The sequence below is a fragment of the Castor canadensis genome, chromosome 2 (assembly GCF_047511655.1).
Source record: "Castor canadensis chromosome 2, mCasCan1.hap1v2, whole genome shotgun sequence".
In the NCBI taxonomy this organism is placed as follows: domain Eukaryota; kingdom Metazoa; phylum Chordata; class Mammalia; order Rodentia; family Castoridae; genus Castor; species Castor canadensis.
Genome location: NC_133387.1, coordinates 150913940 through 150926889, shown reverse-complemented (window position 1 = coordinate 150926889; position 12950 = coordinate 150913940). Strand labels below are relative to the sequence as shown.

The 12950-nt window shown below is 33.5% G+C and overlaps 1 protein-coding gene across 6 annotated transcripts in view; it reads left to right on the top strand.

Moving 5' to 3' along the window:
- Positions 1-12950, top strand: part of Vps13c (vacuolar protein sorting 13 homolog C) — a 188869-nt gene that overhangs the window by 115946 nt on the left and 59973 nt on the right. For all 6 annotated transcript variants that reach the window (XM_074066103.1, XM_074066102.1, XM_074066101.1 and 3 more), the window contains 9 exons: positions 493-602; positions 3017-3186; positions 4834-5081; positions 6197-6426; positions 7646-7738; positions 10025-10390; positions 10759-10845; positions 12124-12273; positions 12436-12700. In XM_074066103.1, coding sequence (XP_073922204.1) covers positions 493-602; positions 3017-3186; positions 4834-5081; positions 6197-6426; positions 7646-7738; positions 10025-10390; positions 10759-10845; positions 12124-12273; positions 12436-12700 — 1719 coding nt within the window. The remainder of the gene's footprint in view (positions 1-492; positions 603-3016; positions 3187-4833; positions 5082-6196; positions 6427-7645; positions 7739-10024; positions 10391-10758; positions 10846-12123; positions 12274-12435; positions 12701-12950) is intronic.

Here is a 12950-nt window from a genome sequence, read left to right as displayed (position 1 = left end):
TGACTTTGAAGGAACCTTTTAAAAAGTTGTCTTGAAGCCAGGTGCCTGTGGCTCACACCTGTAATCCTAGTTACTTGGGAGTCTGAGTTCAGGAGGATCACAGTTCAAGGATGGCTTGGACAGATATTTTGTGAGGCTCCATCTCCAAAATAACCAGAGCAAAAATGGACTGGAGGTGTGGATCAAGCAGTAGAGTGCCTGAAGCCCTGAGTTCAAACCCAAGTCCTTCAAAAAAAAAAAGTTGCCTTGATACTGCTTTTTTTTTTTTTTTTTAAAATATAAGTAGTTTGTCTCGGCCATGTTGCCTATATTACATATATGGAATAGTCATTGCCATTTTTATTAATTGTCTCATAATCTATTTCAAATACTGGAAAGCGGTATGAGATAAATTCTGAATAATAAATTATTATTCCAGCTTTTAAAATATGTATAAAATAATATCCCTCCTTAAAATATTTATGATTTTTATATTCATGTTTGGACCATCAGAACAAGATTTGACAGACTCAAAGCCTTCTGTGGACCAGAATGTCACTCTTCAATTTGACTTTCACTTTGAATCTCTTTCTATTACTCTTTACAATAATGATGTCAATCAGGTATGTAGTAAATTTTTATACCTAGAGATAAATACTTAGCAGTTTTACAGTATTGGCATTTTTTGTGTGATTTTATTTAAAAATTTAATATGTCTGCAAATTTCTAGTATAATGCATGAAAAATATGCATGGTGCCACCCTCACTGTTTACTTGGTTAGTGTTTCTAATCTTATGAGGCTAAGGGAGATCATTCAGGGTTTATTTCTTTCCAGCTAACCTCAGCACCAAAACACATATTGATCTGTCACTGATAGAGCAATTTTATATATGAATGACTGATTATATGTTCAATTTTATCACATAGAGAGATATAATTAATCAAGAGTAACATAATGATGGCTTTTGGAGCCTTAGATGGTTATTTTTAAATTCATGATTATTCATGGTACATAAGTGTAAATTGTATTTCTATTCAATAAATATTGCATGGAGTAGATTTATATTAAGAATGTTAAGAATTGAAGAACTAAGATCTGGTGCCACAATAGAACTAAATAATGGCTTAGTGGCATTTTAGAATTGTATTTTTATTCTAGAGTATCTTCTAATAAATAGTTTTATTATATCAATTAATAATTATGCTGAGATCCACAATATGTTATATAATACCCATAATATATTTATTATAGATATTACGTCTGTTAATTTTTATTTTATACTAAATTCATATTTTATTTTCTAAAAATTACACTATTCATACATTGCTGCTGTTGAGCTTTGGGTTAATAGCTGTTATTTGTGCAGTGAGCTGCCTAAATTTCCAATGTTTAAGATCACAGAAACATCAAAAAATGACTTTTTAAAAAATGACTTTAAAAATGAACAATTAAATACACTCTTAATTTCACTTAAGGAACATCATCTGTTGGTTTCCCACCCTTAGAAACTTGCTATCTTCTTTTACTTCTTTCTTTCTTAACTTTGCTTACTCAGTTAGACCCTGAGTACTGTCAGTTTTCTTTCTTTGAGTGAACATTGATTTTTTTTTTTTTTTTTTTGTCAGTCTCACTGCTGCTTTGAGACTCATTTTAGCTCACAGCTTTACTGCAATGGCTTCCTTTCATCCCTTCTAGACGTTTGTATAAGTTCAGTGTCTTAAATGAATCTCATGTAGCTACTTACAACTTCCCATTCTGTTTAAAAACATTCAGTATTATGGTGTGTGAGCTTCTCTTTATGAAAAACAAAAACAAAAGCTATTCGTTGGCCCCAAATTGTCTGTATCAGTAACCATTATAGGAAGCATTAGTGGTTATGATCCATTTCTATCAATAGTTAGACAATTTTGTGAATTATTTCCATTTTTGTAAGTTAAAGGCTTCAAAGTTTGCTAGTAATAATGTCATTCTGACCCATTTTCATGCAGTGTACAGTCTGGAATGAGAGAAGATATGGAGTACTAAGCCTTGTGCCAAGAAGGCACATGGCTGGCACACCTCTTAATAAGGCCATGGTCTCTAGTGATCAACTGTGGTGGTTGTTTGAAGAATTGTCCCTGACAGGTTTTTGTTTGTTGATTGGTTGGGGAGGGTCTGTTCTTTATAAAATCTGGACCTACCTGGAGTATTTTGAGTTATGTGTTATGGTGGAATAAAGATTAAAGCCTTTTTCCCTATGAACAATATTTAAATCTTTCGTGTGGGATTTGAGACCTTAATTAAGCTTCCATATCTCTTTTGAGTCTCACACTCTACTATTATTTAATTGGAATGTTGAAGCCTGATCTCTCTACCCTGTGCCTTGAGGATATCTACATCATTTACTCATGCTTTTTTGCCATACAGAATGCCTTCTACCTTTTCAGCTTGTCATTAAGTCCCCATTTTCTGCCTCAAGTTTTCGAAGCCCACAGTTATATAGTTGACCTCCCTGAGCTTTTACTGTTTATACTCTTGCTTAACCACACAATATCCTTTGTGGAATGCAGGAAGATACTAATAAAAAATTAGTACAATTCACAAGGTATTTGAGCATTTACAATTTATGATATTCCTCTTAATGTATTTCCATTTTGCTTTCTCAACTACAATATAAGCTCACTGAGAATGCCTATCAGACCTTATCCTTTCTCATAAGCTTTACAGTTCTTATGACTTTTTAATAGAAGAGTTCATTAAGTGTTTATGTTAACTCATGATTAACTGACTACAGTGTTTGCTGATTGTTTTATTTGCATCAAAATTATATCAGATTTTTACATATTGACTATTGAATACCACCACACATACATATGTATTTGTATTCATATATACTCACACCATATTACTCTGCTGTATTTATGTGTTTTAGCACCCATACTTTTAAAATTTTTGAGATTGTTTTGCCTTTCAGATCGGACGTAATAAATGTTTTTAAAAGTAATTATATAATATTTAAAGATAATTGATTCCTTTGCTTGAAAAATGTGCCATAGGAGTCCAGACTTTCATTTCATAATGACAGTTTGCGTCTTGGTGAGCTCACACTGCACTTGATGGCTTCTGCAGGGAAGATGTTCAAGGATGGCTCAATGAATGTCAGCCTTAAACTTAAAACGTGCACTCTTGATGATCTCAGAGAAGGCATTGAGAGAGCAACATCGAGGTTTGTCAGATCTGAATTTGTCATACATTATTTAAGGTTGACATTGTTATCTAGCATTGTTGAACTTAGGATCATCAAAAAGGGTTCTATCTTTGGTCATTCTTCCTGAGTTAAATTGCAGCAAGAAGTAGTGCTGATATTGGATTCAGCTGCTTTAGAGTTTAATTAAAGGAAACTTTATCAATAAAATGGAGTACCATCTTAAAAATAAGAATGAAGAGAATATGAGTTTTAATAGTTAAATCAACATGGATGATATGTTGGTAGTATATTTTTCCAAATTGTCTCTAGTAGGCAGAATCCTTTTAAAATCTTTTTTAAGTTTATGAATCTTTCCTTTATCTTGTTTATTTTTTCTGTGCAAAAATTTCTTTAGGTTTTAGGGAATAGAATCCCAAGCATGATCACATTATTAACCCATTTGAAATATTTAAAGTGTATCAGTCTGTCATAAAGTTACATGTAACATACTGAAATATGTAATTTCAATAACCTTGTTAGGTTTTTATCCTTTTTCAGTAATGGGACCCATAATGTTTTATACTTCGTTTTTTTTAAAGAAAAACTGTACTGCTACTTAAACTTGGACTCCATTGACTAGTTACTGGATACTGCTGAGCCTTGTGTTTTCCTGAGAAATGACTAAATGAGGAAACTGTTCTGTCTTGCAACTAGCTTTTCTAGTTTGCAGATTTCATGTCCAGGCTAGTAGTCCATAGCTGTATAGACAAGGATGAGAAATGTCACCATCTGTTTGGAAACCCAGTCTTTCCAGCACATGTGAGGATGTGTAGGGTTGTCACTACAGTCACTAATTTGAGTTGCTTGTACACTTTTGGACTCAAATTAAAAAGAATGATCTTTGGAGATAAATTCCTTCAGGGAAGTTTTATTTAGTAAAATAATGCAAAGTGGTTGTCTTGTATTTTGTAGGACCATATTCATATGTTTTGCTAACTGCCCAAATTCATTTCCAATAATTGGCTCCTGTAGTATTGCATTATAATTTTAAAACATTCTATAATGGAGGGGGTAAATCCAACTAAGATATATTTTAAAAACTTATGTAAAATCATAATGTATCCCCGTACAACTATTATATGGTAGTAAAATCATAAATAACAAAAGATTAGGCAAAAAAAAGAATTTTGGAGGCTAGATGGCAATGACATTTTGGTCTTTTTTTGCTGCATATTTTCCTATATACTTAAATTTTATATTTAGCTTTGCTGTAGATGTGCCTAGGAAAAGTCATCTTTCCATAGCACAGGTTTTAACTTACTCTTTATTCCAGTCATTGATCCTCAACCTTTGGCCACTCCTTGGAGCCCCTGGGAAACTTATAATAAAAATATCAATGCCTGTTTCCATCCCCAGATAATCTGATGAAATTGGTCTGAATTGTCCCCGGGTTACTGAGATAAGTTTAATAAAATAATCTTTTGTAAATAAAAAAAATTCTGTCATTGCTTAATTACATGTTTCTTTGAATATTAGGAGATATTTTAGTTTCTAATTGGCTGAAGATTCCATTAACATTGTCCTATTTTCTGTTTAGATTAGAAATGGAAAGACAATGTATAGGAACATTTTCATCTGTTTTTTTTATTTCAGCAGGACTAAAATAATGGTATATTTTTGTTTCAGGATGATTGACAAAAAGAATGACCAAGATAACAATAGTTCTATGATTGATATAAGTTATAAACAAGACAAGAATGGAAGTCAAGTTGATGCTGTTCTAGACAAGCTGTATGTATGCGCCAGTGTGGAGTTTCTGATGACTGTGGCAGATTTTTTCATCAAAGCTATACCTCAGAGTCCAGAAAATATGGCAAAAGAAATACAGATTCCATCAAAACAGGCTGCCACAGGGAAAGTCAAGCTAGAGAAAGGTTAGCAGAATTTAGCTGTCATAGATGACAACTTGTATATTTTAACAAAAATTGCAAACAGGAGAAAAGAGAAGTGGGAGAATTTGAGAAAGTAAAATTAGGCTTTCAGATTTAAACATAATCTATGTAAAAACTTTAGTAAGGAAACTAAAGAGAGAGACGTAGTAGAAATATATTGGGTGAGGGGCCAGGAAACTCTGCTCTGGTTCCTACTGTACCATTCAGATTTTTTACTACCCAGAAATAGAGGGAGTTAATCTAGGTCATTTGGTTTATATAAGGGGATATTTTATCCAAAGAAAATATTTTGAAAAAGTCTAGCACATTGAAAAATAATTGAAAAGTTAACAGGAAAAGGTGAGGACATGAGAGGACCCAGCATGACTCCTGGGCATCACCTTTAACTCTCTAAACTCTGTGAAGCAGGTTACAACTGTGTGGCCTAGGTGTGTGCGAAAGCAACTCTCAGCTCTGTAATGTTTATATACCAGCACTACCAACTAGACCAGTGATTGATTTTGTGTTGTAAATTATCATTATTTAAGGTGAGGCATTTTCTCTGAAATGCAAAACTCAGCAAGACTGGAAAACTATCATTTATTGGCAAAGTCAGAATATTATTTTTGCATTTCCCTTTAATATTGATTAAGTAGTAATCATATCTGTATCTCTGCGTTCATTTATATATTGAGTGTATTTATATGACAGATTATGATACCTACTATGGGCTTTGGGTGAAACCAAAGTAAATGAGTTTATCTCCTTCATCAAAGTCCCTTTCTTCCTCTTAATAGTTCTGGCTTTAGTTTTCTCCTCCTTGCCCCTGATAACACACCTTCATGTATGTGTACATGCACATACCTTAATTCTGATCAAAAGAACTCCAAAACAAAGGCCAAAGTGGGAATGATCTTGTTAGGACAGGTTTCAGATTACATTTTCTTGAATAATCAGAATTGGTTAATAATCATTATTAGTGTTAACCCACCAGTTATTAATATTATTAATTTCATCATACCCATCATAGCAAAATACTATGATTAGCAACTTGTAGATAGCATGTAATCGAGAAAATTTACTTGAAATTTTTCTGCTCCCTGTTTTTGTTTCTTCAGATGATTCTGTAAGACCAAATATGACTTTAAAGGCCAAGATCACAGATCCAGAAGTGGTGTTTGTTGCCAACCTGACAAAGGCTGATGCCCCTGCTTTGACAGCCTCCTTCCAGTGTAACCTTTCTCTGTCAACATCCAAGCTTGAGCAGATGATGGAAGCCTCTGTCAGAGATCTGAAAGTGCTCGCTTGCCCTTTTCTCAGAGAAAAGAGAGGGAAGAGCATCACCACAGTAAGAAACACCTTGGATGCTAATCTTGAAGAATCCCAGAAATTAAATAGTTGATTCACAGAATTCTAGAGTATGAAAGTTCTCTCAGACTTTAGAGATTATTTACTGCAAACTTGGGTTTCCAGATAAAGATGTTGGATTCCAAAGATCTTAAGACATGGCTGTTAATGACAGAGCTAGGGACCACTTCCAGACTAGTTTCCTTTTAATTATATCATCTTCTGTTAAATAGTGTTTGAATTTTTTTTTCACTGTTTTATTCACTATAGTGTACCCAATGAGTGAATGAATGACAATTTAAGCTTAGAATGAAAAATTCACTTGGAGTCATGTAAACAAAAAAGATGGTGTTCTTTGTTATTAAAGTTAATTTCAATTATGTTTTCACATTACTATTAAAAAACAGGATTTTAGTTAATTCCCATACCAATTAGTTTTTAATATTAAATTGATAATTTTATGGTAGAAGGTTCATTTTATTATTTATACATTTGCAGTGTTATTTTAAATTTAAGATATTTTTGGGCTAAGTGATTTGTGTAAAGAAATGCAGTTCTAGGCCTTTCTACTCTTCACTATGAACTATTCTTTGACATATCATCTTTGTATATGTCACAGAAAACTGTTAGCAATCACTTCATTGAAAGCTCATCCTAATTATTTAAAAATAGTTATGTCATACTAACTACACTATTTAGTTCAAGGGCAAGAATATTTAATTTCTTAATGATGTATAAGAATATAGGCTTCATCATTGTAATAAATCATTAAGTTTGAAAAAATGGGAATTTCTTCTAATTAAGGATCTTGTATGATACTCAAGACTTATCTTTTACTCATCTGGAAAGTGCTCATTTACCTACCTTACCAAAGTTGTTAGCTAGTTTTTATATGTAGTTCAAAAGCAGTATTACAGAGTGTATCATTTAAAAAAATATTCCAGCTGAAGGAAAACACTGTAAATGTCCAAGAGTAAACATACATCATTACTTGTGGACTTTGAGTGAAAAAATCTGTGAGAACTGCTAAGTTCTCTTCAGCATCCACATATTGTAGTGATTTGTGGAGATTCTTGGCTAATTTAATGTGCTGTTTTGCTTTTCGTAGTAGGTTGTAGTTAAAAACTCCAAGTTAAGTAACCCTGGTTTTTGTACTTGTGTACTACACACTTAATGGACCAATTACTAAGGAAATGTGAATTTCATTTATTTGTTTCTAGGTCTTACAACCCTGCTCTTTATTTATGGAAAAATGTGCATGGGCCTCAGGAAAACAAAACATAAGTGTTATGGTTAAAGAATTTACAATTAAGGTTAGTGCCTATCACATTCTCTGAGTGAAAAATTCTTATTTTTCTCACAGTATTGTATATTTGCAGTTACTTGAAACAAGATCTTTTGATACTGATGTCTCTCATAACTCCAGTGTTACGCTAGTCACATGTCCAGTAAACATAATACTTCTAACCTTAAAATATATTTTCTTTAATGCAGGTGTTTATTTTTATTTTGTTTTTAGTATGTACAAATGATTAGGGTAGTTTTCTCTGCTCTCTATTTTGTTTGCCAGTGTGTGTTGGGGAAGTTCAGTTGGAAAGGAAAGCAGAGACTGGATGAGAAGAGAGAAGGAAAAAAAGGATGGAGAGATAAACTGCTATCACTTTATTTGCAGTAAATTATTTTTGGCCTTCATTTGATGTATAGTTTAATTAGTTTAATGTGATTGTCTTGTTTGGCTTATGAAGTATTTATAATGACAGGCATATACTAGAAATGAATTGTTAGGATTTGCTTTTTTCTCTCATACATAAAGTATTTAAAAAACAATCTCTAGTGGGATGACTTTGTGTCTAGTTAGAAATGGAAAATATAGAATAGTTTCCTTTGGCAGTACTGGAATTTGAACTCAGGGCCTCACACTTGCTAGGCAGGCACTCTACCATTTGAGTCACTCTACCAGTCCCTAGAATAGTTTCTGTAATCTATTTTTCTCCCTTTCCAAGGGCTGAAAAATGAGGTGATTTATGCCATTAATGACAGTAGCTTTACTCATACAGGTCACTGGCCAGTGACACATCATTTGACACATCATGTAAATAACAATGTAATTTTTTTTCAGTTAAAAAAACACACAAAGTAGTCTTAGATTGTTTTTCTAATGGGCTTTTTGTTTTCAGAGATGTAAAGTAATAGAAAATTTTTTGAATTTGGATGTAGTTTCTCTTAAGGCACGAGGTGAAGTGCTGACGGGACCTTTCATGTCTTTGTAAATAAATTTATTCATTGGGTAAACATTTTTTTAACTCTTACTATGTGTAAAAAATGTCTTGTATAAGACATTGAGAATAAGTGATCCCTGCCATTAAAAACTGTGGCACATGTGGGACGAAGAAGTGAATCAGTGACATAGCTGTCAGTGATGTGGACTATGCAAGATGCTGCTGAGAATACAAGCAGGGTTCTCTAATTCAGACCTGGACTTCAAGAAAAGTTATCTGCAAGTGGGACATCTTCAACTGGGTTTTGAAAATTGATAAAAATTATATAGATGTAAAGGAACGGGATGGGTTATCCAAATAGAACTGGCAATATGCACAAAGGCAGTGGGGTGAAAAAGTTCTTTGAGAACTTTCAGCCCATGTGGCTGGACAGATAGTGTGGTAGAGTTGTAGACTGGAAATATTAATTATAGATAATAAGTGAAAAGAAAAAAAGATTCAGTTGTCAGGTTTTAAAGTATGCAGAAGAGACTACTTTTGATGATGTAACTATATCTGTTGAGCCTATTAGGTAAGTAAGGGTTGTAAAAAGTAAAGAGAAATCCTTTTGACTTATTCAACCCCACATTTCTCAAACTTTGGGGGAACTCTGCAGCTAGTTGAATAGGGTCTTAATTCAAAAGGAGTTTTGTGCGATAAACTAATGAGAGTTTGAATTTTACTCTGAGATTGTGGGCAGTTGCTGAAGATTTTAAGCATAATTCTTATGCCCAGATTTAGGTTTTAAAAAATAAAAGTTATGTGGGTGGTAGTTTGGAGGGTGGCTGAGAGGGTACTGGCTGGATATGAAAGATACGACCTGTATAGAACAAAGTACAGTGATAGTGATGAGAAAGTGAACAAAGGTACTATTCAAAGATGATAGCAGGCACAATTCACAGATCTTGAGGTAAATAAGGGAGAGCTGAGATTTTAGCCTTCCTGTTTGTTTGTATAAGACAAGTGGAAGCCATCTACGTGTATCTTTTTGAAGATTGCACACTTTGGTTTAGGGAATGCAGTTGGTTTTAAAATCTGTAAAATACAGTTGTGCCTTTACATTATTTTTGTTGTTGTTCACATAATACCATTTTGATCTGACTTGATCAGTTCATCCTGTTGACATGCAGTATTAGTTACTTACTCAGGTTCCCAGGGAACCTGAGCAGAAATCAGTGCAGTGCAGTTAGTTGACCTCACAAATGAATTCCTGTTTTCCTTAGTTGTGAAATTAGTACATTTAAATCTAAATTTGTTACTTTAAGTTTTTTCACATCATATATATTAATTTGTATCTAGAAAGAATCTGTTCTAAATATTTTTTTGCTTTCCTTTTTAAAGATTTCACCCATTATTCTTAATACCGTGCTGACAATTATGGCTGCTATGTCACCAAAGACAAAAGAAGATGAATTGAAAGACACGTCTAAGGAAATGGAAAATCTTTGGGGTGTCAAATCTATTAATGATTACAACTCATGGTTTCTTGGTGTTGACATGGCAACAGAAATAACAGAGCATTTCAGAGACGTAAAACATCCCTTGATAGAAGAAAATTGTGCTGTTTCTGTGGAGACAGTTCAGGTTACCTTAGAGTGTGGCCTCGGGCATCGGACTGTGCCTTTATTATTAGCAGAATCTAAGTTTTCAGGAAATATTAAAAATTGGACTTCCCTAATGTCTGCTGCTGCTGACATGACACTACAGGTATGACCACATCACTTAGTGCTGCCAGAGCCAACTTCTTTAAAGTACAGCTCCAGAATTAAGATAGGAACTTTTTGTTGCTTATGCATGGCTATAGTAAGGCTATATGTGAATAGATAATATATTCTGACTTTTAATTTGTTAGTGAATAATTATGTTGAGTTTTGCTAAATTGATGGTAATAAAGTTAGAGAATAACAAGAAATATGCTATATATATATTGCTATATATATATATATTTTTTTTTTTTTTTTAGGTCTTCAGGTAATTTTTAAAAATGACTGTTGACATAACACTAGTTACCTAATTTTTTTCTACTGGTTACAGAATTATGTAATTTGACTTAATGTAATTGTGTGGTCTTTCAGGTTCACTATTACAATGAGATCCACGCTGTCTGGGAGCCATTGATTGAGAGAGTAGAGGGGAAGCGACAATGGAATTTAAGGCTTAATGTAAGGAAAGCATAAAGTGTCTTTGTACAGAATGACTCTTTGTACTTTTATTAATATTTTTTAGCTTAATGATTCTCAAGATGTGGCCCAGGATCCTTGAAGAGCTTTCAGGGGTCCATGTGGTTGAATAGCCCTTTTCATGCTGGTACTGAGACTTTATATGTATTAATTGTATTCTCGTTCTCTTACGAATGTCCAATGGAGTTTTCAGGAAACCATGTGACTTTTGATACTGCAACAGATTGAATGTGGAGGAGAAATGAGAATTCATCTGTCTTCTCTCAAGTTAGGCACTAGAGAGATGTATAAATGCTTCTCTTCTCACTATGTTTTCTAGTTATTTTTCACTAAAATGCCCTTTATATTAACATATCTTACTTTTACATGAATATTAAAAATTTCAGGGTTCATTTCTAACAGTTCATATTGGTAGATGTAACTCACATAATGGAGTTTGATACTGAGTGATTTTTAAGAGAGAGACCAAAAAAATCTGAAAATTATTACTTTATAAACTATCTTCTCATCTCTTTATGGTATTTCTTGTGAGCACTTTAGAGTGTTAGATATCAAAATGTATTTTTCTAGATTATCCAGAATGAGAGCTATATAAGATTGTTACAGCACACCTCTCCAGAGCACAATGAAATTGAGGTAACAGTTAAAAGTAGGAATTCAACTTAACTGTGTCCCAGTGTTCTCTAAATGAGGTAGAAATATTTCTACCTCTCCCTTGCATACAGAGGTTAACACAACAGTAGTTTATAAGGCTTTTAATTGCAGTTAGAACAAAAGCCTGAATGTAATATTGTACCATATTGAATCCGATGGCTGGTTGAAAGCTTACTGTATTATTTATAGGTGATACTGGTTAAAAGCAGAAGGAAGGAAACGTGTTATTTCCAGATAATGCCTCCAGTAAGGATCAACTTAGACTTCAGGGTCACCTTAGATTGCTAATGAACTTATAACCATCAGATACACAACACTGAATAGCTAGTAGTATTTTGAAGTTGCACAGGAGACAAATATTATCGCTATCTTTCAGTGCTTTCATGGCATAATTCTATGCATTTCCCTATGTATGGACTATTTACTGAAAGAAAGATTGCTAATCTGCATTAAATAAAAGGGAAGCTCTGAATACTTTTGAAAATGAGACTTTTGAGGAGCCTTGATGTAGAAAAACCAGTTTTAGAGAATTCAACACTATTGCATTTTAGATTTTATTATTGCTTGATTGATAAATTAAATTTGCTGTGTTATTTATCTTCATAGGTGAAGAAGAACCCAACCCAAGATAAAAGTTTGATGCCAGGAGATGATTTTATTCCTGAGCCAAAAGTGGCAATTCATATTTCTTCAGGAGATACGATGAATATAACAATATCCAAAAGTTGTCTTAATGTTTTCAATAATTTAGCAAAAGTATGTTTGATTCTTCTTTGGAATATCTCAAGTGAAATTTAAGAATGAAATGTATAGATGTTTTTTGCATCATGAAAATGAGTTTCAAAAATATATAGTCATGGTAAAGTGTCTGGAAGAAATGTACACTTTGCAGAAATGTAATGATATGCTTCTTTGCAGGGCTTTTCAGAGGGTGCTGCTTCTACTTTCGACTACTCTTTAAAAGACAGAGCTCCTTTTACAGTAAAAAATGCAATAGGTGTTCCCATTAAGATACAGCCCAACTCTAATCTCAGGGTAATGAGCTCCCCTGAGAAAAGTGATGTTTATGATGTGAATGCTGGCCAGAATTTGGAGTTGGAATATGCTAGTGTGGAGCCCTCACGGCACGGGAAACTGTCTGTATTGAGCCGACAAGAAAGCTCCTCCTTCACTTTTACCTTTGGTATGATAATTTTATTTTAAAGACATCTTAGGTATTGCATCTCAGAAGGTTTTTTTTTCTTCTGATAGTGGTACTGGGAACTGAACTCGGGACTTCACATTTGCTAGGCAGGCACTCTACTACTTGAGCCATGCCCCCAGCCCTTTTTGCTATAATTATTTTTGAGATAGAGTCGCGTTTTTTGCCAGGGCTGGCCTGGATGGCAGTCCTTTTATTTATGTTTCCCACATAGCTGAAACAACAGGTGATC